Genomic DNA, 27,983 nt, shown 5'->3' on the forward strand with positions numbered 1-27,983 from the left:
AAGCATTAGAAGAGGCTGCCCAGGGAGGTGGTAGAGTCACTATCCCTGGAAATGTTCAAAGAACGTGCACATGGCACTTGAGGACGTGGTTTGGTGGTCACCATGGTGGTAGAGCAACACTGACAGTTGGACTTGATTATCTTAAAGGTCTTTTCCAACCTTAACAACTCTATGATTCTACATTGACAAGTTTGACAACACCCAGAGAACATAAGCACAGTCATCTTACAGGCAGAGAGAGTATCTTTTTTCACTCTCTAACCCATGCAAATGGAAAAAATATAATATGTGCATTAATCACACTTATTTTTATGAGAGATCGTTGGTTTCTAGTTTTTCTCTTTCCAGGAAGACAATCAGCATCTTTCATGTGACAATGCCACCTTGACTCTGCAGCCTATTTTTCTAATTTTAGTTACTGCCTTACTGAATATTGAATTTGTGATGGTTTTACCTGGGCTAAAAATAGAGCAAAAGAATTGTTATAAACCACACAGACAGACCTACATACCACAGCCCACACTCCATAATAAAGAAGATATGCCTGGAAAATTTCTTGTACAGCCTCGCAGATGAAAACTGCGGGAAGTCCTAACTCCATTAGGATTGGAGGGGACCTCTGGAGATCATCCAGGCAGGGTCACCCAGAGCAGGTGACACAGGAGTGCGTCAATGTGGGTCTGGAATGTCTCCAGAGAGGGAGAGTCCATGACCTCCCTGGGCAGCCTGTTACCCTCATTGTAAAGAACTTCTTCCTCATGTTGTGGTGAAATTTCTTGTGCTTTAGTTTATGGCAGTTAACTCCTCATCCCGTCACTGGGCACCACCGAAGAGTCTGGCACCATTCTCCTGACACCCACCTTTGAGACATTTATGAGATCCCCTCTCAGTCCTCTGTTCTCTGGGCTAAATAGGCTAAACACCCCCTTTACTGTGAGGGTGGCGAGGCGCTGGCACACGTCGCCCAGGGAAGCCGTGGATGACCCGTCGCTGGGAGCGTTCCAGGCCGGTTCGCATGTGGCTTTGAGTCCCCGGAGCCTCCTCCCTCTCCCCCTCCCTCCGTCCTGCTCTCCCCGCCCGCCCCAGCCGGCGGCAGCTCCGGGCGGCGGCTCCTCCCCCGTGGCCGCCCGGCAGCATGGCGGCGGCGGTGGAGACCCGCAGAGTCTGCGAGACCGCCGGCTGCAGCAGCGAGGCCAAGCTGCAGTGCCCCACCTGCCTCAAGCTGGGCATCCAGGGCTCCTACTTCTGCTCCCAGGTGAGGTTCCCCGCGGCCCAGCCCCTCGCTCGGCGCTCCGGGCGTGCGGCGGGCGCAGGATCCAGCTCCCCGCGCCGGCTCCCGGCCGCCCGGGCCCGGCCCGGCGTGCCCGGCTCTGCCCCTCTGCCCGCCCGCTCCCGGCCAGCCTGGGGCAGCAGCGCCCGGCCAGGGACCCCGCACGAAGTTCCCCTCGGTTGCTGGAGCCGGGGGAGCCGGGCTGGCGGCCCCCGGCGGGGCGGGAGCCCCGTTTCTCCTCGTGGCCGCGGGCGGTGCGGGACCTCAGCGGCACTAAAGCGCAGCCGGAGCGCTCGTGAGAGGGTGCACGGATGTTCCTCTGCCTGAAGGTGTGGGTGGTCCCTGTGCTCCCCTTAAAAATAAAGGCTTAGTGAGACAAAGTGAGGACGTGCTCATCAAATTCCAGCGGGTGCGTTTCCCTGCCGGCGTCAGCTCTGGAGCTTTGATAGACACCGGGAGACTTGTTGCTCTGAAAACAGATTTTCTTTAAGTTATGAGTTTCTGTGAAAATTATTTGATACTCTTCCTTTTTTTTAAATTATTCCCTATGCATTCCTAACTTTTTTTTTTCCTCACGATGTCCTTTGATGTTCTGCTCTGAGGGTGCCAAACAGGAAGGTTCAGGTTAGGCCACATGTCATAGGGCAGTCAGCTCCCACATATAAATGTGAGAATTGAACGTGTTCTGTGGGCCACAGTGGTAACAGAGTGTGGTCCTTCAATAGAAGGAGCAGTCTGATGAGTGTTGAATGCGTTTTTTGTTTTGGTCTTGTTTGGTTTTTTTATTAACTTGCAAAATGTGCACTGAAATACATAACCTAATCCTTTGAACTTTTTGTTTGTGTAATTCTGTCAAAATCAGTGAGGACGTGTGTGTTTAGTTCAGAGATTAACACTGGCTTTCCTTGTCAAAATTGTAATTCAGAGTAAAGTCATTGAGCTTTTGTGGATAAACATAAGAAAATAATTCAGTCACATCAGCTTGATTAATTTATTAATTGGGAAGAAATTTTTTCTGAGTCAGGTTGTAGGCTGATAGTTATGGTTTGCATAGGACTAGGGGAGAATTTCCCACGTGCTTGTGAAACACCCACTGCACAGTTTCTGGTACTTTCCCCTGAAGTCTCTGTGCCCTGTGCTGGGAGTCTATGCCAAATTAGAGCAACTGCAAATCAGAATTGGTTTGACAATTCTGTATCTCTAGTTCCTACGTGGTGCTTGTGGTTAACTTCTAGGATTTGCTCTGAGTTTTACTGTGTGTTTTGACATGCCTGATACGAAATCATAAATGCATCATTGGTATATACAGATATTGGTTGGTGATGACAAAACCATTTGTTAAGAGAACAAACAGGCCGATGTGAAGAGTTCCAGTTACATCTTCACTCCTCTCCTTCCCATCTCTAACTCAGCTAATTCCATATGGGATGCAGAGAGTCTTGTTTTCTATATATTGAGTTTAATTATTTGGAAATATCTGCTGCTATTGTTAGGAAGAAAGGGAATTGCTGTAAATACTTCCTGGCTTGTTAAAGTAGGATGCTGGATAACTGACTACATGCTTGTAAAACTGTCCTGCCTAGAAAATGAATAGTGAACTGGGAATCCCAGTCATCTAATTTCTGAGTGACTTGGGGCATGTTGTGCCTTGCTGTGCCAATCAGGAATGTGGGTAAGCGCACTGAAGGTGCTTTGGAGGTTTTGGGGCGAGCTGTTACAGAGAAGGACATTAGTGACAGCCTGTTACAAAGACGTGCAAGAAATGTCATGCACAGAGAGAAGAGTTCCCGTGTTCATCCTGTAGCAAGGACCCTTAGCCCCACCCCCAGTATCCTGGGTGGGGCCCAGCATGGATGGAACTGTCCCGAGGCTCCAGCTCTCCTCATCACCTGGTGTGTGCCATGGAGGAGACTCACTGCAGTCCTGCCCCGGTGTCTGGCAAGCACAGTCAGGAGGGTAGGTGAGGTGCTGCTGACAACCTGGCTGCCTCTTCAAATAAGCACATGGCAGGTGAAGGGCTGTTATTTTCTCTGAACTTCCAGCAAGTTTCAGCTGACAGCAGTGGACTGGTTAGCATTGGTGAAACTTTTCTGGAGTTCTCTCTTTGATGGTTTTCTTTCCATTCTGGTCTTACATGCATAAATGCCTCCTAGATAAGCTAGTGAGTGGACCTAGGATGTTACTCCATCTCACAGCACAGGCTGAGTTGTAGCTGGCTTGGTGCTATTTCCTCCCTCTAGGGATGCACGCTTCTACCCTTTCCCTTAGGCTGTCCCTGATTCCTTGGTGAGCCACTTCTGAGGTCTTCAGAGTTTTCTTTTAAATGGAAGAAAAGCAGTTGCATTAATTGTTCTGGGGTTTTTTGCTGGTTTAGCACTGCAGGGTCATGAAACACCTCAGGAGTGTGCTGCCACTGTGGCCCAGTTTAGCCCAGTCATAAAGTCAGCCTGTCCTTATGGAATGCACTGGTGTTAGCCAGGTGTGTGGGTGCTTCCTTTGGGCTGAGGGTGGATTGGGAGCCACAAGCTGTCTGACATCTCCCTGACAGGTAAAAGCATCTGTATGGGCATGGACACCAGGTAATTAATCTGCTTGGAAGTCTACAATGGCTTTTTCAGACAGCCAAAACTCCAATCAGAGCTAAAACCAAATTTGTAGGAATTTCTTTTCTCTAGTGCTAAGATTAAACAACAAAAAATTGTGAACTGCTGTAGGATAGTAACCATGTGAAGCCATATGTTTGGATTATAAGTTACTAACATATCATTTGCTAAGAAAAAATTGATATAGGACTGAAAGGTATAGGAGGTATAGGAAGTATAGGGCTAAGAATCCCAGTGTAGTGTGGAGATTGGTTAAAAATTATTTTTCATGACTGCACGTAGAGAATTGAAGTGAACTTTCCAAGTAGATTGCATCAAGACAATTATTTCCCTGGTGGATTTATCATTTGTGTTTCTCCTTTCCTGGAGAAATGGTGTTATTCTGGTCACTTATTTTTTTCTCCCTCTCTGCATCAAAATGTATGCCTCAACAACATGCCCTGGAAATGCTTAGGCTGGAGTAATTTGACATTCTCTGAGATTTCTTTGAGCCAACACTGTTTCCTCTTTGGCTACTGGGCACCTTGGAAACTGGGTACAGCTGCTAAATAATAGTTGTGCTTGTGAGTCATGGGTGGAAAGGGGGCCATGTGGCCGGGTTCTGGCCTAGCAGGGAGGTTTTGAACTAGTCAGGGAAACAAGGTAAAAATGTGGTTTAGCAGCAGAGAAGCTCTTGAGGTGGTGTGTTGAACCCTGGCTTGTTTTTTCCCTTTCACTTCAAGGTGTAACAAGAGGATCTGTTCTGTTGAGGGATTCTGTCTGCTGTTAACCCTTAGTAATATTTTAGGCTAGTAAATCAAGTACTCTCACTACCAGCTGTCTTTTTTCACTGTCTTGTGTTCTTTTTTTTAGAGACTTACTGCAGTGTTGTGTGTGTTTATCATCTTATGGTAAGATACAGTAATTCAGTCTATCTTCTGAATGTGGAAATCACACACATGTCCAGCATCACATCTGAGGTGTAGAGTTTCTCTTGCTAAGATGAATTTGTTGTTGTGAAATCTGCTTTACAGATACAATCACTTGTGTGTACATTGTGCATAATATACATGAAGAGTTTGTGTTTAAGAAGACAATTTGCATTTCTTTTATGTCTTCTACAAGTGGCTGAAGCATAAAGAAGTGGAGAATAGTGACTGTTCTTGAGATCTCCAGTTACCATTTTTATATGAGCTTCTAATTGTGAATGGATCACTTATTAGTGATTTTGTGTTGCTTTCCTGAAAAACTCCCTCTTTCAGACTACTTATATAAATGTCTTGGACAAAACAGAATAGGTTTACTGTGGTGTAGACTAGACACTGGTACAGGGCCATTTCTCCAGCCAAATTCAGAAATACCTAATTGTAGACACTTTCTGGAAACATTCTCTTACTCTGAAGTCAGTGGCCTTTGCCATTTTTGTTTCTCTGTGAGTGGTGGCCAGGGGTTGTATCCTAATAGTAGTCATAACTTACACAAGAAGAAGTGTTGCCCCTTCCTGTTTTGTGTGCCCTTGTGCTGTCAGCCCCAGGTGTATGAAGTGGTCTGGTTATGGAGTCAGAAGTGAGGACAGGGTTATCTGGTGACTCTGCCAAGTGTGTTTTATTTGTTTGAAGGGGCAGCAGTTTCTCTGAACTGTACAGTCAGGGGCAGTGTCTCTCTTGCACTGGTGGGTGCCTCCCAATGTCTTGTGATACCTCTTAATATCTGAGGTGGGGTATGACTTGTTCAATTCCGGTGACAGGAAAGAAATGCTGTTTTGTTCTTTCAGCGAGTTTATACACAATTTACTGCTTTGAGTTTATATAAATTTACTGCTTTCTGGAAGGCACATTTGCACTGACACTTGGCCCTGGGCCCTTGACAGCTTTGGATTTTCAAGGTGACAGTAATTGGTGAAAAATTGCGGACCTGAAGAGAAGATTGTTGTCCCGTCTCCTGCTTGCTGTGTCCTTTCACTGTCAATGTGCTCAGGATGGGGAGCAGGGAGCACTAGACCTAGAGGAAACTATTTTTTGTCCTCTCTCACATCAGACCATAGGACATCAGTGCAGTGTTTTGTCCTTGGTTCACTGTTCTTTGTGCCTGAAATAGGCTGAAACCAGCTGCTTGGATTCAACTGCAGCACATAAAAGGCACTCAGCTGGTATCATCTTCTATAAAATCAGATTTCCTTCATCAGGAAGCTGACATTCTCAATTGCCTATAAATCACCAGGAATACCTGTGTCTGATTGTTGGTGAAATATGAAAGCTGAACCCTCATGACTTTCTGAAAGTAGAACTTCAAACTCCTGTAGGCAGACTTGCTGAGCTGGTGTTCCATGTACTGACAGGATATTCCATAGTCCAGTTGGAATTCCTCTGGTCCATCATGCCTTCACTACTCTCAAAAATCAGTTGTATATTTCTGTAAATCTGAAGAGCTGTCCCTTCCTTGAAGGGCTTGGTCATGAGGAACCCAGCAGTCTCAGGGTAAGATGAAGTCTTAGATGAAGGAGAAAGTCAATCAACCCTGCTGACACCAAGGTTCTGCATGTAAGTACTTCCCTTGGAGTTGAAGACACATCTTCTGAAAACACATACTCGAGACTTCTGAAAAACTGACTATTCATGTATGCTGCTTAGGCTATTTTGGGGATTTTGTACAGAGTTTTTCAGACTGGAGGCTGTCTCTGTGGGCTCGTACTGCCCTAGAAGGATTTCAGCATGCTGAAAAGAGTCAACGGTTTCATTTAACATCAAATGTATTAACACCTCAACAATCCTGTACTTATGGATAAAATGTGAGTTAATCTGTACTGTATTTAATATATATATATGTATCACTGATAGCCTGGTATTAAGCTAAGTGCTGTACTTCAGAGGTTTTTTTTGGTCTTCTGCTTTGCATACCTTTAAGGTATTTGGTTAAAAATGAATTCTCATTTTGCAAAATTACATGGTCTCAGGTTAAGCCCCAGACAGTTTTACATTCTAAAGGACATTTGGAAATTCTGTTATAAAGATTGCTTAAAAGATATTTTTAACTACAGTGTGCTGCTTGGCACTTGCAGTTTGTCCATTGCAGTTCAGGATTTAATGACATGCAAAGAGACAGTCTGTCCTCACAGTCTTGATTCTGACTATCTTTTTTTTTTTTTTTTTTTTTTTCTGTGAAGTAGATATTTTTTGAAATTCATCACAGTGGCTCTAAGTGATGACCACAGAGGATGGAGGGGGTAATTCTGTGGAAGCTGGGCACAAGTTGGAGTGCTGACAGAGGGGTTGCCAGAGCTAACTTGAAATGAGCCTTTCTCATGCAAAGGCAGTTCAGAAACACAGACTATCAGCATATCTTGAATTCTGTGCTGTGGTGCCTGCATAGTTTCCTGGGCTTGGCTATCATAGAGTGGCCTGGCTTGGAAGGGACCTTAAAGACCATCTAGTTCCAACCCCCTGCCACGGGCAGGGACACCTTCCACTAGACCAGGTTGTTCAGAGCCCATCCATCCTGGCTGTGAACACATCCGGGGATGGGGCATCCATGTGTCTGCGTAGCTTATTTAAATCTAATTTGTTTATATCTGTGCTATACAGAGGTTTGTAGTGTAGTAATATCCTAATCTTGATTGAGCATCCTTTTTTCCTGTGGAATTTGCAATTGTACTTTTCCACCTCTTAATCAGATTGTATGCATATGTGAACTGAACAAATAAGAAGCTTTCTGTTATTATTGTAAAAATGACGATAAACATAGCAGAGTTTTTTCCCCTAATTACTTCAATAACTATTTTAAAGGGTTTTGTTCTTTCAATGGTTGATTATAAAAAAATCCTTGAGGTATTTGGTAGTGATCAGTGTGTTCACAGTGAAAATGCACCATATTATAAAACAAATGCTGCTATGCCGCATGATTCTCTTGATATTGGGCGAGTCCTTAAGGTAAAAATAATTTTCAGAAATAAGACAGCTTCCACAAGGAGATCCAAAGGGAATCTTTTCAAATGGTAATGCTGGTTGTGCCTTTGGTTACCTTTTGATATATTCTGATGAACACTGGGTTGAACTTGTCTCTAAACACAAAACCTGTGGGATTGGCTTAAGAATGTCCTGAAGCCAAAAATGTTGTTAAAGGTTTCAATATGGTGGCAGCCTCTGTCTAGAATACACATTTATATTTTTCTTAGAATAGTTGTACCCAGGATTGCCCTAAACAAGTCAAGCATTACCCCTCTGCTTTTTTTTTTGTCATACATTTGACCTCTCTCCTTGTACAGTCCTCTTCAGTGTTTCCATGTCTATCTTGATTGATGTGTAAAAGTCACATGCAATAAAAAAGTAAAATGCTTTAGGTGAGAAGGGTGGGGATATTAATATCAGACATGCTAATTGGATAATGTAGTGCTTGAAGTGAAACCCAGGAAGTCTTCCAAGGAACTTGAAGCCAAATTCATACTGTTCCTGTGTACTTTCCCCCTGAAGGTATTTAATGTTTTAAAATATACCCATGCAGTGTTACATGTTTCTTTTTTCACTGTATCTGGAAAAAGAAAATATTTATTTTCTTCATTATAATATTAAAAGTCACCTTGGATATTTTTCCCTGGATTTTGTTTATTTAGTCATGGAAAATTTTCTATCCTGACCTGGGTAGGGCATAGGAACACAGAAGAATTGTTAAGAGACAGGAATGGTAATAGCCAGATTGAAGTGGATGTGTCAGGAGAAGGCTCAGTGAAAAGCATAATTTCTCCAGAAAAGACTCCAAAAAGTGGTCCAGATGGAAAGAAAGAGGAGGTTTCTTCCATAGATTGTCAGAAAGTCTGCAGTATAGAAAGTGAGGGTGTTTGCAGTGTGCAGTGGTGCTTTGGGAGTGCTTTGTTGCCAGAGCTATGATTCTTCACTCTGTGAGGTGACAGCTGCCATATTTTTATGTGGAACTGCCAAGGCAGAGCTCTGCAGTCATGTGCAGTGTGGTGCTTGTGCAGCAGGTTGTTGAATATAAATAATTTGTATGTACCCGATAAGTCCAGTGCTCACAGAAAGTGTATGACTGATCCTACACAAAATAGATGGGCTGTAGGTGGATGTGCAGCATGTCCTCTAAGTGTCTTCCAGAAGTGTCAGACCATGGCAGAGAGACTGATGGATTGAACAGTGCACTTGCAACAGCCCCTGCTCACAAAAACACTTTGGACGTACTGCGTGTGCCTGTTGCAGTTGATGGATGTGCGCATGGTGCAGGTGTCTGGGTTGTGTCAGGCTACAGCAGCTTTGGAGCTGTGCCCCAGGAGTTCTGGCAGAGCTACTGCTCCTCTGGAGATAGAGGGCAAGTAAAATCTGGGAAACATGTTTGGGAAAACTTAGGCATATGGCAGCCTTATTCAGAATCATCTTAGGTTGTCCACAGCTGCAGGAAATAAAAAATAAAATGGAGCCTCTCAAGTTATGCTACTGTCCCTGGTGCTGTGTTTGCCGAGGTTTTTCTGGTTATGGGCCAGCAGAGAGGAAAGGCTGTTGGTGTAGGACAAAGCAAGGGCATTGGAGAACATCCCCCAAAGATTCATGGGAAAGCAGAGAATGAACTACAATCAGTAATTGCCACAGCTGATGTATGTATTCCTTCCCCAAATACTCATTTATATTCAAAAAAGTGGATTCTAGGTTTGCAGACTTGGTAGCTGCTCTAAGTCCTTAGCTGCTTAGTCCTTCTTCTATGCTTCAGAACAAAGACCTCGTGTTTGAAAGGGGATTAAAAACTTACTGGTTCTTCCAGTGTCCTTGAAATAGCATTTTTAGATTTTTTTTATTACTTTCTTTTCCCTAAAGCAGGCCTCAGTTAAAACCTCTTCCTTTTCTCCCAGCTCCCCAGCAGAGAACAGTGCAGTGCAAAGGTCTGTGTGTGTGTGTGTGCAGTGGGTTATATAAATGTGACAGTAAAACCTTGGGCTGCTGTTGGAAGTGACGTTCTCTCTGGTCATTGGAAGTGTTGATTTCCTGACAGTGCAGTCACTCCTGGTGTGTGAGGTGGCACAACACAACGAGCTGCTGGTTCTGGTCATGAGGGGAACAGCACACACACAGCAGGGTCTCTTTGATCGTAGGTGTGCTTGTGCACTCACTGTACTGTGTGTTTGTGGGTGCACTTTGGTACTTACTGGTTGCAAGACTAATGAGGGAGGAGGAAGAAGGTGGCTCAACAGGAGCAGACTGCTCAGAGCGCTCAAGAGCAACCCTGAAGCAAGGGTAGAATGTTACAAGCTGGGCTCAGTTTGCAGATGTGTTGTCTTGGACTGGTTGAGTGTTGTATACTTTAGGTTGAATCAGTTGTTGGCTCTGGATGGTAGTTTTACAGTGATGATTCAGCATTGGTATTGTTTCTCCTTAAAAAGAAAACCAGTTTGCTTCCTGCCTCTTTCTTCAGAAATTCAGCTGTAATTGTCAATGATTGGAATTAGCAATTTCTTAATGGATGTTTTGAGTGCACATAGGCATTGATTTAGAATTTCTGCTACAAACCCAAGTAATTTGCTAATTAGCACCTTAAAGGATCACCTTTAATGCTGCCTTCTGCGGTTTTTCTACTTAAATCTCTTTTTTTTCATGTCTTTTCTTCTTCTTAGTCCCTCTTTATTCTCCAGCTGCTAGTCATTTCCATCTGCCCCTTTGCTGATTCTTTGTTCCTTGCATGAACTTGGGAAGAAGAGAAAAGACCAAACTCCTCCACAATTACTCTTTTTTTGATTTCCATTTCAACTTTCTCAATATTTTTTTTCAATTTCCTATTTTCACTCAGTAGCCCTCATTTCCACCCTTTAGTCTACTTCATTAGCTCCCCTGTGGTTGTGCTAATTGGCCTCTGTTGCTTTCCTGTCCTGGAGCGGGAGGCAGAAGGGATGCAATTAGCGGGAGGAGATGGCTTGTTGGAGTCAAGGGAGGACCTTGCTGCTCACTGCAGCGCTGTAAGATCAGGTACAGAGATAGACTCTGCTTCAGCCAACCTGCAGCCACCATGCTGTTTAGTTACTCACTGAAATGATAAGGAGTCAATAATACATAGGATTATGTCAGTGTGTTTCACTGCCATGGGTGTTGTCTCTTTGGCTGTGCTTTTTCTGCCTATTCTGATTCATAAACTTTTGAATGTGATATTTTCTATTGCTAAGACTAGCAGTCACCACCAGCATTTACTGCATATTGCTGCAAGGGTTAATAAAAACAGTCTTCCAGTTTTCTTTTAAAATACATTTGCTTCTCTATTTTGTCAGCTTGGCATGTCTGTCCATGCAAATACTGCTTAAAACATGTATTTATACATTTTTGTTTGCAATTCTAGGAATGCTTTAAGGGAAGCTGGGCCACTCACAAGTTACTACACAAGAAAGCAAGTAAGTACATTACTTTTTAAAATGCATTTTCATATTTCTTTGAATTGGTTTTGTCCTGTGCAGTAAGCTCTAGGTAGCCTTGCTTGAGCTGGAGATTGGACCAGATGGTCTCCAGATGTCCCTTCCAACCTCAACTGCTCTGTGCTTCTCTGCCCAGGAATGGTATTGCGTTTTTTTCCAAGATACCTGGCACTGGGTGATGCATATCTGAAATTTTGTCCAGTTCTCAACAATCTAAAGCTCTGTGTAAAATGTCAGATGCAGAGGTTCACAGCAGTGTTTGTTTCTGTTCACTTTTCTCTTTACATGAATTATTGCTTGAGCTACATTGCCAGGTATATGAACACAGAAAGAGGGATGCTGAAATAAAGAGCAAGGAGAGTAATAAATCACTGTTGTAAGGCAGTGTTCCTTCATAGCATTTTGATGTCTAATGCAGTCAAAGGCAGTACAGTGGGAAAGGTTCTTGCAAAGTCTTTGTGATTAGATACTTGCTGGAACACAAATGAGTCAGAGTGCAGCTGTTCTGTACATTTTTGGGAAAAAAGGGAGAATGCTTGTGCACATGGTGCAGCCACTAGTAGAGGATGTATCATAGCTAGGATTTTGCTGAGTTCAGTTCAAGGTAGTAAGAGTGACAGCTGGTAGCTCTAGCACAGAAATACTAGGAGACTGGTAGATTCTACCTTATATGAGTAGTGAAAATAACCCATAGTTTAAAACCAAAGAGAGGGCAGACCTCAGTTCTGCCCCCCTTGACTCTTCCGTGCCACCACCCTGCCTATCTTCATTACGCCTTGCTGAAAGGGGAGATGGGATTAAAAAGTGATATGGCAGAAACTCACATCCACAAATAATTTACCTCCTTTCCTAAAACCCAATAAAGCTTCTTTTTCCATGATAAATGTTGAATGGCAAATAGGTTGCAGTAGTACAGATAATTACAAATGTTTCCTTCCTTCTGCCTTCCCAGTGTAGGGATCTAATAGTTCACACTTGGCTTCTGCATCCTATTAATTTGGGTGAATATGAACAGCTTTGGACTTTTAAATTGTTATTTCTCAGTTTCATCTGAACTGAATGTCATTTGAGCAGATGTCTCAGATGCCAGCCACAGAGGCTCTGAGGAACTGCCATTAAGGCTTGCAATGGCAGACCTTTTGCTACCTCTTCATCCTTCTGAGATAAAAAAAGAGAAAACAAACAAATTATCCAGCTGTGAGTTAAAGATTAATGTTACCGTGCTCTTTCTTAACCCTTGCCTTCTCTTTCTGAGTAAGTACTTTTCCTTTTGCTATTGCTCGGGATCTGCTTGTTTCAATCCTTTATGTAAACACCTTCAATTTGCCCTCATAGGAATGTATTACTTGTGAATCATTGGACCACGTCAGATGTGAATTTCACAAGGTTCAGAGAGCTGAGAAGCTCCAGCAGTTTGGGACCATCTCCTAAGGTGTGAGCACTGCTTGTCCTGAACTGCAGAAGTGGCAGGACCTGCACTCTCTCCATCAGCTCTGGAGGGGTAGCAGCCTCCATGTGTTGAGCCTGACAGTAGGATGGCCTCCTTTCCACCTTTGGATGGTCTCCTTCCCACCTCAGGTCATTTCAGTCACTGGGTGCTAAGGGAGATCACAAGAAAGGAATGTTCCCCTGCAGTGCAAGGGTGTTAATTGAAGGGATACTGAGTGCCTCTGTAGAAACAGGCTTTTTCCCCAGGAATGAAAACAAGCACTGCGTTATAAAACTACAAATGAAGAACAACTTAATTACTACACTTCCTTTGTGCATTCAGTCCTGACATTGCCCAGTTTGGTGTTGAATAGGGTAGGAAGAATGTGAATTTGGAATGGACAATACAAAACGATAACTGCTACTTACACTTGCATATATCAGTATCCGAAATGCCAGAAGGAGTCAGGTCTAGACTTATGTACTTGTAAGTCACTTTCTAGACCCCCTCAGTTCTCATTCTTAGTAGGACAGATTTTGCTGCTGCAACTTTTTTTCCCCCTTTTTCTTATTTTTTCAGAAGATGAAAAAGCTAAGCGTGAAGTTTCCTCCTGGAGCCTGGAAGGCGATGTTAACACAAATCCCTGGTCTGGTTATCGATACACTGGGAAACTCAGGCCACACTATCCACTGGTAAGCAAGAGGTGCCACTACTCCTGCACTGCTACATTCTGTAGCAACTAATGGACCACTCCTGACCTGATGACCTCACACATTTTTGCTGAGAGAGGAGAGCTTCTTGATCTGAACCCGATGGCAAGGACATGCATGGCTGTCCTTATTGTGGTTCATTTTAGTTTGACTTGTTCTATCTCCTGTTATATTGATAATTAAGGGAGTGCCTGTGAGCATCAGTAACAGGCTTAAGCTCATACCTTTTGGATGTACACGGTGACATTTATTCTGCAAAAAAGCTACCGCTAATTCAGATGGTATCTCCCAGCTGTTTATTGTCCTCACCTGTTATGGAGCAGTCTGTTTCTAAAAAGTTCAGATGAATTAATTTAGAATTTAAATAAATGGTTTTATATTATATTATGTAAGTGGTTTAAAATAACCTGGTGAATGAACTGGTGAACAGCTGAAAGAACAGAGGTTACAGTAGTCTCCTGCACTGGAATGGTGAAGAACAGCAGAGGTCAGTAAGATCTTTGGTTGTGAAAGGTGGGTTTAGAAGATGATGACATATAATTGTGTATATATATATATATATATATATTACACACACACACACGGACATACAGACGTAACTGTATTTTTAAATTGGTACAAGTTTGTACATGGAGTAAGCTGAAGTTTTTTTTTTTACAGCAATAATGGTATTTTCTCGACATTTGTCTTTTCTAATTGGCCTGTGCTAGAAAAGCTGCCTGAGTGGCATCCTCTCTCTAGTCTTCTCCATGTTACAGGCTCACTAGAGAACAGATTAGCTGAGCCTGAGCCCATGTGTGTTTGTTAGTGTTGTTGGAGAAAAAGGTGTTTGGGACATTTCACTGGCTAAGTAATTCAGTTGTGTTACCTCTGAACTTTGGCTTTTTTTGTCTTGTGACTGCTGTGAGACTGATGCTAATGAAATTAGGGATTTTAACTAAGGTGATGATTAGAAGTAGCAATCTTGCTAAAGAGAAGAGGGATGTATTTAGAACCAGTGCATTTGCAGTCTGGAAAGCAGCAGAAAAAAATGCTACAGTAAGGCATAATACATTGTAAAACCAGTTTGATTCACTTGACAATAAAAATTTGATTTTTACAAAGCTGTGCAGTTGGCTATTAGAAGTTGTATAATATGGTAGCAATAGAGGGTAACAGCAGAATGTCTTGGACTGAAACTTGGAACTTTTGGAGTGTTCACATTCTTTGCAACTTTTTCTAAATGGACTTAGCCATATTTCACATGAAATATTTCATACTGTATTTAATTTTGCTGTGTGACTGTTTTTGTGACTATAATAAGTGTTGTTGCAACCTAACCAGCTTTGCCTGTGATTTATTTAGACGCCAACAAGACCTGTGCCAAGCTATATTCAGAGACCGGATTATGCTGATCACCCACTAGGTAACATGAAACAAATCACAATTTTGAGTGTTATGTTTGCTCTGTATTTTCCTTTTCATTGGAAAAGCCTTTAAAACATGAAGGACATGCTGGAGAAAGGAACCTCTTTTATCTATTCTCACTTTACTACTTCTCCTCAGTAGAAAAAAATCAGTAACTTACTGATTTTTTAAAAATCATGGTTGCAAGTATTTCTTGGAAGTTCAGAGTTTGTAATGGGTTGTCTTTCAAAGGTCTACAGGAAACTAAGAGTTAATTTGGTTTTGGGGTTTTTTAACATCAAACATACAAGTCCTAGTTCTGTTGCTAAATTGATAACAAACAGCAATCAGTTGACTGTCACAGATGAATTCTACTAAACCATTCTTTGTGGCATCAGTGTATCTGTTGAACATGTATTATTTTATAACAAAACCAAGAAAACCTTGCAGTATGCAACCCCAAAAAGAAAACTGGTGTATGAATTCCAGCTGTTTTTGAACAGAGAGAGAATGCATTCAAAATTACTTGCTTATTGGATTGTTTTGGTATTTTCTCCTTTTTATACCAGTATTGGGGCTTTGCATTTCCCCAAAAGGCTGCTATAAAGTCTGTTAGCAATTTTTTTTTTTTACTTTTAAGATATTCCACAGTTATTTTTTAAAGAGTGTAAATATTAAAACAACACAAAAGACTGGATTTTAGGGAGTTGCTCATCTGTAAAGCTGAGATTACAGAGATTTGAAGAGCTATGAAGAATTTCCATGATTTTGTCAGGTGATTTTTGCAGTAGTATAACCAGACATATTCCCAAGCTCATGTAACCCTTTATGACTGTTTTAGATCATACTTTTTGCTAATTATTTTCTAAGAGCAGCTGAAAAGTGCTTTTCTGTGAATAAAACAACTGCCTTGTCAACCTGGTATTTAAGTTTGTCTTTTGACTAACTGGACACGGTGGTTTTACGCAGTAAGTGAATGGGCTTCCTGAACACGTGCGGCACTATGGAATTTTGGAAGGCTTATGTATTCATATTAATCTGAATAATGATGATAACACTATGGCTTGGTGGGTTTCTTTCTTTAGGCTGTGATGAGAAAGTCTGTACTTCTACTGCCCTTGGTAAGCTAAGGCAGTTTCTGGATTCGATATGTGTAGTGATCATCACCCTATACAACATGGGTTTTTTTCTTTCTTTTTTAAATCCTCTCCCTTTTTTCTTTTCAGGAATGTCTGAATCAGAACAAGCTTTAAAAGGAACCTCTCAAATAAAAATACTGTCATCTGAGGATATAGAAGGGATGCGAGTAGTGTGTAGGGTAAGGGGGTTTTGATTTTTCTTACAAGGTGCCTTTATATTCTTTAAAGATCTCTAATGATTTTACCACTTTGTCACAGCACATTTGAGAGTACAAACTTTCAAACCACTTTAGAGCACTGAAAAATAGTTTGGAAAGCTTGATATTTTCTGGCTTTTTTCCTTCTTGTGACCCCAATTCCCAGTAAAGTATTTTGCAAGCAGAAGGATGACTTTTTTCTGTTTCCTGCATTTTTTATTAGTAGTAAGACAATCTGTGCCTGACACGTTGTTTCTGTTAAGAATATGTTTTATAGTGCATAAATGAGAACTTTTTCCTCTCCTGGAGTTGGTACTAAGTAAAAACTAAAAAGCAGAACAAAGCCCCATCCTTAACAATTTTTGAAAAAGAGCTGTGTAATTGTAATCACTTCTTGTGCATAGAGTCAAACTTTAAAATGCATTTAAGTAGTCTGATTTAAGATTATGGCATTCAAGGAAAATGTGGTCCAAACCTTAACTGGGGTATTTTCAGCTCTCACAGAGGTGGCTGAGGAAATGACCTGCAGGCATCTCAAAGTCTTTCTAGAGCCCAACTCCACACAGCTTTCCAGTGATCTCAGTGTAGCTGTCAAAAGTGGGTTACAAATCTTGCAGACAGTAGTCCTGGCCTATTTTAAATCAACTAAATTAAGCCAATAGATCAATTTAAAATCTGTTTTAAATTTTAAATTGTTTCATTTGCAGCTTGCTAGAGAAGTATTGGATGTTGCTGCCATGATGGTGAAACCAGGAGTAACCACTGAAGAAATTGATCATGCTGTCCATTTAGTAAGATTAGTTTATTATTCTGCTGGTGTTTACAAATGTTTTTTTTTTCTGTCTCTTTATTTTTAAATGATTATTGTGTGGTTTTCTTTGTTGCATAAATTCCATTTCTTTATTTCAAACTGTTTCCCTGTTTGAAGCTGGTGGGTGGTGCAGATGGCAGAAATGTGCTACAGTGCAACGGTAGGTTCAAAGTGATTTAGGAACTCCTGGGCCTCCTCTGTGTCAGTTGCTTCCATATTTCTGGCTTCAGATTTCTTCTAAGTTTCTTCACCTGCTTTCTCAGTTAACATTGTGTTTTCTTTCTTCTAAACCCTTTTTGCTCCACAGATACCATTATATAAAGAACAACATATGTAGGCCATGGACTTCTTGTACTCTGGTTGGCTAAGACATGTAGAGGAGAAAGTTAAATTATTTATGATTGGGAATCAGAACTGAGGTGCCTCAGAGAGATCTGAAACAAGATGTTTGATACAGTCTGACAAAATAAAGCTGCAGTCCAGTGAAGTGTTTAAAAAACATGCTCAAGAATGCTTCCTGCCTTAACTATCCATAGATACTTAAACTGTTTCATTTTTTGCTTTGCTGTCTTCTCTATGAATCGTGTAATCTGGTAGTTGAGACTACTTCTGTGCATTGTGGGAAAGGAAACAGTTTTGGTATAGTTAAGTTTGTTAGAGAGCTTTCTTTTCATCTGCATCTGCAGCTGTTGAGCCAAGATTGTCTGCTTTCATTAGGCTGGAGACTTCCGTTGAACTGCATTAAACAGTTCAAAATTCTTAAACATCAAACTACTACATTAAACATCAAATTACTTGCTTAGGCAGAATATCTAATATGAACAACTAGTAGTTAACATGGAGTTACCCCTCCTCAACAGTTTATGGAAACTTTGGCAGGTTGTTGATACTGACTGATATCCCTAATTTGTATTTTGCAGTTTTAAAAGCAGTATTATTTTATTGGTTTTTTTAATTAAAAAAAAAGTAACACAATATTTTTTTTCAGTACTTTGCTCAGTATGTCACAAAGTGTGTGTATGTATGTGTAAATATATATTAAATGTGTCAGTTTTGCAAAAATACAGAAAGGTTATTACAGTGCAAGGGAAGCAGCTTAAGGTTTTAAAGCTGGGGGGGAAATAGTGCTAAATATTATTTCGCTTAGCCTGTGTGTCTTGCAAAAATCTTGGACTGGGCGCTTAAAAGTGGTAATTGAAAATGACTTTTTAAAACAGAGTAAATATTACCATGCATTGTTTCAAACCTGAATATCTCAGCATTTGCAGTCAAACATGAAAATTAGAAACGAAATTAAAGTAGCTCTAATTTCTTCCTGGTAAAAAATGGAAGTTATAATGAAGACATTGCCAAGAAATGCTCGAATAATCTCATTTTCTGGGATCATTGCTTTTCAGCCCATCATTCTTACTGTAAAGCTGTTGCACATGTGTTTTTTACAGTGTTTTTTCTTTGTACAAAACTTACTAGTGTAAATTGTATTTTCTTTGTTTAGGCTTGTATTGCAAGGAATTGTTATCCTTCCCCTTTGAATTATTATAATTTTCCCAAGTCATGTTGTACGTCAGTGAATGAAGTGATCTGTCATGGAATTCCTGATAGGAGGCCATTGCAGGAGGGAGATATTGTTAATGGTAAGTGCTGTGAAAATTAACCTTCAGCATTTTTACCTTGTGTGCACTTAAACCATGCAGTAAGGTGAGGCTTCAGAAGCAGGCAACATCATTGGAATAGCTTCTTCAGACAGGCCTTTGTTCTCATTTACCTCTGCTCTTTACATACCTTAATGAATGTATTTATTTAATAAAATAATTTCAAAAGTTCAGTCCACTTTAAGAGCTTTATAATTCTTCTGCCCTCATCTGTGCATTAGTATAGTGCTTGAGTATTCCACTTGTGAACTAGATTCCAGTTGTTCCAGACTGTGTATATATAGTGAATAAAATGTATATTGAATTATTCAACTGGATTAGTTCCACATGAATTCTTGATTAGATGGCTCTAAATTCTTAAAATTTTGCTATGCTCATGATGATTATGATGATTGTCAATGGTCCTAACGTGGAGGCATTGTATAGGTGCATGTTACCTTTTTTTGAGCATCTCACAGCCTAACAATACCAGCTGCTTTTTGTTCTTGGTACTCAAGGTGCTTAGGCTTTCTTGGGTGGTGAGAGATACTTTTATAAATTATTTGACCATATCTTGTTTTAACTTTCATTTCTTCTTAGTTCGGCAATAAAAATTAATGACACTTTTTTTGTACAAACATTTACACCTTTGTTTATTGCATTGGTTTGCTTTTCTCTTACCTGTAAATAAATACACAGAGTATGCTAAGGTTTGACCTACCTCTAGAAGCAGGTTGTAATCTTTTTAGATTATCAGATATTTAATACATATTGGCTTGTAATAATAGCTACTAAGTCTACACCTCAGTGCTGTGGGCACCAGCCTTTTCAGAACAAGTCTCATGATTGCTGCCCCTGTCTAGGTAAGGTGTGGTCGGTTGAAAGCACTGAACTTGTAGGGTACATGTAACAATCTATGCCAAAGTTCCTTTATCTTACTTTAATTTCAAAGATTATGCCTTTGCACAGCTCTTTATTATTACCAGCTATTCTGGCATTGCTGGAGTCCAACCTAAGAAGCCCAGCTCAGAGAGTCATGGTTTGGGTTGAAAGGGACCTTAAAGATCATTTGCCTTCAACCCTTGTGCTGTCGGCAGGGTCACTTTCAGCATAAACCAGGTTGCTTAAAGCCCCATCCAGCTTGGCCTTGAACATTTCCAGGGATGGGGCATCCACAATTTCTCTGGGCAACCTGTTCCAGTGCCTCACTACTCTCACTGTAAAGAATTTTAGTTTAGTACCTAATCTAAACCTACTCTATTTCAGTTTGAATCCATTTCTCCTTACCCTGATCCTACATGCTCTTGTAAAAGTTCCCCTCCATCTTTCTTCTTGGTTTTAAGTCACGCCAAAGCATTTTCTTTTCCAGGCTGAACAATCTGAATTATCTCAACTTTTTCTAATTGAAGAGATACTCCAGCCTTCTAATCAGCATGGTTGGCTTCATCTACATGGTGCTCTCTGCTATTTGCGTGCCAAGGCTGTACCTCAGCCCTAGAGATCACCTGTAAGAGGCTTTAGTTACACCTTTGTCCACATTCCTGCACTTGATCAAGTTTGGAGGCTTCTGCTTTCATGTGATGAGAAAGAACTGGGCTTCTTTTCTGTAAAGTATTGGCTCAAAAGCCTCTTGAACAGGAAGACGAAAACAGTTTACAAGGAGGGATAGAAAAGGTACCTTGGAGGGAATGTACCCAATGAACAACTAAAAGGAAGCATCCATCTTTTATTTTATTTAAAATGTTTTAGCCTGGAAGGCATGCCAAAGTCCAAAACAGGTGTTTTGAATCACAGGAACATGTCATCCAGAAGGTACTAGCAAGTGATGTCTAGTTGTTGACACCAAAGTGTGTTTTCCGACATCTTCCTATCAAGATCGTATTGGTCTCTCTCAGCAGCTTATGTATGAGATTCCTAAAGTATTATCATTCACTACAGTTCCCTTCATGACTGTTTACCTGTGAGAGGATTTGGGTGTGGGTTTCTTCATGAATAGCAGAGCAATAACTCTTCTAGTGGGCTTGGTGGTCTAGTACCAGCTGACCGACAAAGACTTAGAAACAAAAGTTCCCGTTCTGCCATAGCAAGACAACTTGATATGCAAAACTATGATTACATACCTTTTAAAATTTAATTTCCCTCATAAGTGCTAGAATTAATTCTGAGAAAGTGCTATAACCAGGTAAATCACCATGGAGCAAAGAGCTTCTCTTTCTCATTTTTGTATTTACCTAAAAAACCAATGCTAGCTTGCTGTGTCTGTGTTATGTTGTTGGGGGATTTTTTTCCTCCCCCTCCTCCTTTTATTTCATAAAATCAAACTGTTCACCAGTGCAACACTAACTTATTATATAGAATCTACAGGATAAGCATGAAAGAACTGATTCTGCTGGAAGAGTTTTCTTAGGGAATTCTTGTGAAGTAATCACTTCACAATTGGAATCCCCCATTTTTACGTGTCTGCTCTTTCACCAATAAGAGGCAGGAAGTGAGGAGCGGAGCGCTAATTCCCCGTGTCTGCTGTTGTTTGCAGTGGACATCACCGTCTATCGCAATGGCTACCACGGAGATCTGAACGAGACCTTTTATGTGGGAGAGGTGGACGAGGGTGCCAGGAGGCTTGTCCAGACAACCTATGAGTGCCTAATGCAAGCCATCGATGCAGGTAAGACATGCCTGCAGCATGAAGGCTTTGGTTCTCAAACGTGCTTGCTCATGTTGCCACTGCTCAGAGTGACTTCTGGTGCAGCACACAGAAGCACTGGTGTGTTGTCACCAGCTGATGATGGGTGTTGTGTAATGCAGTGATGCTTCAAATGGCACAGTTCTGTGAGTGGTGGCTGCAACTGCTTTTTAAATGTGGGCTGATGAGGGAAATGTATGTGATGCTGGGCTCATCTGCTGATGATACTGACAGGGAAACAGCCTTTTTTTGGTCATTGATGACTAAGACATCCTTGATCTGAGTAACTCAGAGACTGTAACAAGCAAATTATGTTTTGGAAAACCCTACTTTTATAATTTGTATGGTGTTGCACAGTGAACTGGTAAGGTAAAAACACTGTGTGACCACCTAAACATATCTCTTTAGCCCTGCCAAACCTGATGGTTATTTCATAAAGCCAGTTATGAGCTCTTGATTTTCTGTGGGAGTGTGCCAGAGAAGACAGATCCATATCTTCCAGTACCTACAGAACTTTTAATTATCTTGCTTAGTTAACAGTCAGGGCAGCTGCATCAAGATATAGAATGAGATAGAAAGGTAGCTGCATGTTTAACTTGAGAAAACAAAAGAAGAATTTCTTAAGTCCCTGGAAATAATTGTACCATCTGTATCTTTTATACCCTGCAGCTTCTTAAAATCCCCATTATAATTTAATCACTTCTTGGCCTCTAAAGATTGAAGTTTAGGGTGCTATATATAGTAAGGCTTTAAACTTGCATTTAATGAAAAGTAAATGTAAATAAAAGAAATTAAAATGAACACTGTTCAGGTTAATAATTTGGAGATAGCTAGTCCAGTTGAAAAGACAAAAATCCATAGGATTTATGTCTTGTGTATCTATTGTGTGATCAAGAAAATACTGCCAGGTTGAGCTGTGAAGAATAGAGATTTCCTGTTTATGTGGGATTGCTGTTCTGAAATGACCACTTTGTTTTTCAGAGCTAAACCAGAACAGTGTGTATACTTGGTCCTGTACTTTTTTTTATAGCAAGTGTTACATGCGTTGTCTCTTATCCTTTGTATCCTGGCTTTGATGTAGAAACTGTGACAGAAATTTCCCTGTGTTCGTTACAATGAGATTAAAATTCTCACTGTAAGTCTTTTTTACCAATATTTTAGATGCTGTGATGTGTTTTAAAGGGTTTTAGACATTGCATGTGAGTAGGAATTCTGGCAGCTAGTGTCTCAGCTGTTAAAAGGGGGTCACCTCTCCCCTCTTTAAATCCTTTTAATGTTGTGTTGTTGGACCAGCAGAGCTGTAGCTGGGAGAGGAGAAGAGAAGCAGAGGGCTCCTTGCTCCATTCAAATGAGTTGCACCTGCTGTCAGGCCCATACTTCACAGCTATTTAGCACAAACACAAGAGATTAATTTCTTACCCACCATGTCCTTTTTTAATTTTTGGAGAAGCATGTACATTCAGTAATACAAGTTTCTTGTTATTTTCTGTAAATTCAGCTTTGAGGTTTCTGTTGTAGTAGCTTACATTAGCAGAGAATTGAACTAAGCTTTATGTGAACTCTGCTTAAGATGGCTCCACACAACCACACATCCGGTTCCTGAAGGAACTGCATATATTCAGGGAGTTGGGAATAGTCATGGAAAAGCTTGGTATTTTGTTTTAAGGGGCTCAGGGTTGTTTTTGGGATGAATCTTCATTAGCTGAATGATGAAACATTGTTGCTTTTATGGTGTTATTACTCCCTTGTCCAAGTGCTCAAAGTGAATTTCGCACACCATTTTCACATGTTTAAAACTCTCTTAACTTGTAAGGCTTCCTAAAGGGATTGTCAAAAAAGTTAAACCTGAATATGAACATTCTTATTTACTATAGCATTGTCACTGAGAATCTTGTCTAAGAGTAGAGAAACCCATTTTCCTTGTATTTATTTTTCTAACTATCAGTCCTTTGTGTGCATTTTTCACATAATAGAGGGATAAGTGTATATTAAAATACAGTTCCTACATTCATTGCAAAAAACACTGCATCTCAGGGTGTGAAAGCTCACCAAGTACTTTGAAAGTCCTTTATTTTTAATTTCAAACTTTGACATCCTTTTAATGTGAGCAGTTGCATCCATGAAAGGAAGAAAGTAGTATTCTTGTGAAAAAGGCATTTTCTTATGTCTCTCTTGTTTTTTTTTTTTAACATGAGAGAGTTTCTTCCCTCTCTCAAGTTACTGCACTCACATACATAGTCAGTGGATTAAGTGATCACAGGAAGTTGCATATTGGAACAGGTGGACACACAAGCCATGAGTGCTGCAGAGATGGTGTTTGATGGTTAGTTGTGTTGAAGGAAAGCTCTCTAAATTCCCTTCTGTATCTCTTTAATTTTGCAGTAAAACCCGGTGTTCGGTACAGAGAACTGGGGAACATAATTCAGAAACATGCTCAAGCAAATGGATTTTCAGTGGTTCGGAGCTACTGTGGGCATGGAATCCATAAACTTTTCCATACGGCTCCTAACGTGCCCCATTATGCCAGTGAGTATTCATTCCCTTTGGGCTATCCTGTAGACAAGTGATTTGCAGTGAATGCACCCAATTTACTTGAGCCATCAAGCTGGCATTTTGGCACTTGAGAAATAACTTTTGTTTTTTAACTCTGAACCATAGCATACTTTATGAACCTGTGCTTGCATTATCTGCCTGCACTAATGATTAGTCTTAGCTCTCATCCGTACTGGGTAAGTGCTCAAAAAGTTTTTGCCAGAATTCCCAGCTGAATTCCCTTAGACATTCTTATCTGATGTGAACTGCCAAATGTTTCTCTCCTTAGAAGTTCTACACAAAAGCTTACTGCCATTAAAGATGCAAATAAAAAGCTCTTTGAATAGTATAGATGGGTGTTGTGCCTGAATATGGATCCTGTTTCTTTCACTTTCCTTCATTTGAATGTTGTGATTTGGTACTTCTGAAAACTTCATCCTAGTGTGTGGCAGAGGAGGAATGAACATTGCCTCAGTAGTGGTAGTCTTCGGAAATGTCCTTGGCACCGTAACAATTTTTCCAGCAAGACTAAGAAACAATATCCACAGAGGCAAAGGATGGAAGGTGAAGTGCAAGTAGACAACTAAGGGCAGAGTAAGCATCATGAAGCAGTGATCAACAGTTCACACTCACTTCAGCTGTAAAGCTGCCCTGATAATAGGACACTTATTTCCTCAGACCTCACAGGTGTCTCCATCTTCCCATCTCCTAATGAGCTTTAACACATGTTATGGTTATAGAATATAGTCTAGCGATTCCTGACTTTCCATGTCATCATTTCCCCAAGTTATTTTTTCTGACAACAGAGAAAACCTGTTAATTGCAGGATAAAAGGGTATCAATTCCTGGTATGTACTTTTTGTTGTGTAAAATGAAGAAAATACGGATTATTTGGAGTTGGAGAGCTTTTTATACCAATTAAAATCCAATCCAAGACAAAGGAAATTTCTGTCTTTCCTGGTTATTTGGAACTTTGAACTTTTTTTTTTCTCATTGGGCAAGTATGTCTGTTCCCAGAAAGAAAGATGCTGGGGGGGGGGGCGGTTCTGGTATTTTTAAATACAGAGTCACAGCAAAAGCAAATTGGAAAGATCTGAGGGACTTAAAACCTCTTGGAGAAAAAAGAATGCTGCTGCTTATTTCTAGCCTACTATGAAAGCAGTTTGAAGGGCAAAAAGATAATTTTCTAAGAAAAATGTTCTGTTGCTGTTGTGGCAGCTTGATGTCTGAGATTTTTAAAGCCTCTAGGTGATTTAGACAGTGTAATAAATTAACACAATTAAAGGTTAGATGGGGGATGTAAAATGAATGCAAATTGTCTACAGCAGCAAAGTAGCTTGGAGCTAATGGTTCCTGTGCAGTTCCGGAGTTTGTTCCAGCTCTCAGGCTCAGTTATATCTGAGCTGCGCTGTCCTTCCAGGTGAAACAGGACAGAGGAAATGGGCTGAAGCCTTTCTCCGGTCAAACTGCACTCCTGGAGTTTTGCTGTCCATCAGTTCATGTGCCTCCAGATAAGCATTTTTGGTGCATTTAACAACAAAATGTTCCTGTGTTGTTGTCCTGGATGCCTCAAAATGCTCTGCTATTTTATGTTAGCTAATGAACACAGCATTATCACTCTGACACTGCTATGACCCCATTATCCAGGGTAATGAGGGGGCAGTGTGTCTTTCATAAATGGAATCATGGGATTACTTAACCACTGTCACATTTTGACCATTTATTGGAGCTAATGGCTCAGTGCAAACAAGGAGATTCCAAGCCTTCTCTGAATATCTTAAGTGCTTCTTACTTCTGTTGTTTTTTAATTATGGTTTTCCATTATAGAAGTGTGCAGAAATTACTGTATTATGTTTTTTCAGTGTTTTTATAGAACTAGAGTTGAAATTCCAGTTGTTGGAGAGAAAGACAGCAATTGATTTTAAGCTGTTTGAGTAAGTATTAGAGTGTTGGTGAATGGGGAGAAGGAAAGAGCTAAGGGAAATCTTTATGTATACATAAAAATGGAGAAGTGAACAGATCATCTCAGAAGGACTTTTCTGACTTTACTGTGTTTCTGTTGCATTCTGTTAAGACAAGGATTGGTTCATTTACTAAGATGGTATTCTTTTTTCTAACTTGAGTGTTTATTTTATTGCAGAAAACAAGGCCGTTGGAGTCATGAAGCCAGGTCATGTATTTACAATTGAACCAATGATCTGTGAAGGTGAGCAGTTTAGCAGTAGAGTAAAATGATTACTCTCCTTTGCTCCTAAGTAGTGATGGAACAGGATGCTGGTTCTATCCTGTAGAGCTGATAGAGTTTTCATTTCTCTTTGGGGGACTAATACCTGTTATTTAAAAACTGGCAAGAAGTGATGCGTTCTGTTTTCAGGTGGCTGGCAGGATGAGACCTGGCCCGATGGTTGGACTGCGGTGACGAGGGACGGGAAGCGCTCGGCACAGTTTGAACACACACTGCTGGTCACAGACACAGGCTGCGAGATCCTGACCCGCCGCCTGGACAGCATTCGCCCCCACTTCATGACCCAGTGATAGTCCACACTGAGCAGGTGCATCAGAACGAGAAATATATATATATTTTTTGCCCCTGTACTATGCATTTTTTTAAGAGTACAGAATAGAAAGATTTCACCATTTACTTTGTTCTTGGTGATTGTAGATAAGAGGAATATCTTGAAGAACCTGACCCAATGTCTGCAAAAGCAGAGAAGAATTTAAAGTATTTCCTACTTTCCTCCTACCTACAACACTTGTGCTGTACTTTCCTTTTTTCTTCAATTATCTCTTTAGCACCTTTCTTCCAATTAGACCCACAATTGCTTCTGTTGCTGCCATGATATTAGCTAGAAAAGTGTGGGTAAGCTTTCCCACTGGGACTTGATATTTTCGGATCCAGGTTTTTTTGACCATTTCAGCGTGTCCTGTCACTCTTGGTTTGTGAGTGGCACCTGAGATTTTAAGCATTTCTTATTCCAAAGACTTGCTCTTACTTCTGCAGATACTATTTTGGGCCTTGTTTGTTTATCAGTTGAGAAGGGGGCAGAAGGGAGGAAGACATGCACGTACAAGAACGGGCTACCTTTAATTCTGCCCCCATCTCGCTGCTGGTGGTGACTGCCACTGTGGGTGGCACACTATGTTAATGGCAGGACTTGTTTCTCTTGCTGGAGATTTGATAGGATGGGAAGTTAACAAAGTCTGTCTTATATGCAGCTCCCTGGAATAAGCTGCTTTTTGGCAAAGCAGTACTTGCAGGCAGCCTCCTGCACCAAAAACCTGGTGAAGCTGATGTATCAGACTTGCCTAGGTAAAGGAATGAAACAAGAACCAAAAAGATCCCATGATTCATGGGATCCCTATGTCTGTTAACTGTGGGGCATTTTTAAAAAGTACATCCACAGTAGCTGTGGGGGATTGGATTTGCAAGACTTACAGTGAAGTATCTCAAAACAAGTCTGAGTGTGTGAAAATGAAACATGTTCAACACTTTATTCATTTTCTTTTGGTAATTTTTAAACGGGTCGTTTTCTTCCCTCTCGGTTGAGTGAGTTTCAGGCTTTGGAAAGTCTTAGGGGGGCAGCCATGAAAACTGATCTTTTCTTCCTCAGACGGGTATAGAGTGGGCAGTGTTGGTATATATACCCCTTTATAGTTTGTTAATGGGTCATGGTGAGCTGGAAACAGTTATGTTAAGGAGTGTGGATTGATTAAGCCTCTCTTTTCTCTACCCTTTCTTTTTCCATGCCCATTTGCCTTCCATCTTTGGTGTCTCTGCTGAGGGAATTTATTTTTTCTTCTGAATTGTAATGAAAAAATTTTCAGACCCCATTGTAGACTTCATCTTACACCACTGTAACACAAGAAATACTTAATCCAACATAGACATTAAATCATACAATCATGGGCATAAAATACACCTCTTACAAAATGTCTGGTGAATTTGTTGCCACAGATCCAAGAACATGAAGTGCTGCATACCCTTGGCTCGCTTTGGCACTGCAGAATTTAGGTGGGGGAAAGGGGTTAGTGCTTCACAGAACTGGACTCGTCTACTTCCAAATTTGCCAGAAAACATCTTCTCTGCCCTGAGTGCCTCAGACCTCTGTTGCTGTATCACTGCAATGTTTTCATTTATTCTTGTTTTAATTATGCAGTAAAGTGACCTGAAACGATGCACAGAGAGCATGTGTGTGTGCGTATGCGTGTGTGTGTAGAGA

At 40.8% G+C, this 27,983-nt stretch overlaps 1 protein-coding gene across 3 annotated transcripts; it reads left to right on the forward strand.

Annotated features, from left to right (window-relative positions):
* The first annotated feature begins 488 nt into the window (after positions 1 to 488).
* METAP1 (methionyl aminopeptidase 1) lies at positions 489 to 27,938 on the forward strand. Of its 3 annotated transcripts, XM_053976439.1 has the most exons (12): positions 493 to 1,255; positions 11,173 to 11,224; positions 13,254 to 13,366; positions 14,729 to 14,789; positions 15,997 to 16,088; positions 16,814 to 16,897; positions 18,413 to 18,551; positions 21,082 to 21,213; positions 23,614 to 23,757; positions 25,904 to 25,969; positions 26,138 to 26,315; positions 27,719 to 27,938. In XM_053976439.1, exons 1-11 carry the CDS (start codon positions 1,136 to 1,138, stop codon positions 26,296 to 26,298), a joined length of 1,164 nt encoding a protein of 387 aa, XP_053832414.1. In that variant the 5' UTR covers positions 493 to 1,135; the 3' UTR covers positions 26,299 to 26,315; positions 27,719 to 27,938. The 3 variants fall into 3 exon arrangements, with proteins under 3 accessions (XP_053832415.1, XP_053832414.1, XP_053832413.1); XM_053976438.1 differs by having other exon boundaries at positions 494 to 1,255; positions 26,138 to 27,938; XM_053976440.1 differs by lacking the exons at positions 25,904 to 25,969; positions 26,138 to 26,315; positions 27,719 to 27,938 and adding an exon at positions 24,206 to 24,720 and having other exon boundaries at positions 489 to 1,255.
* Positions 27,939 to 27,983: the final 45 nt, after the last annotated feature.

This window comes from Vidua macroura, chromosome 4, assembly GCF_024509145.1.
Source record: "Vidua macroura isolate BioBank_ID:100142 chromosome 4, ASM2450914v1, whole genome shotgun sequence".
NCBI lineage: Eukaryota > Metazoa > Chordata > Aves > Passeriformes > Viduidae > Vidua > Vidua macroura.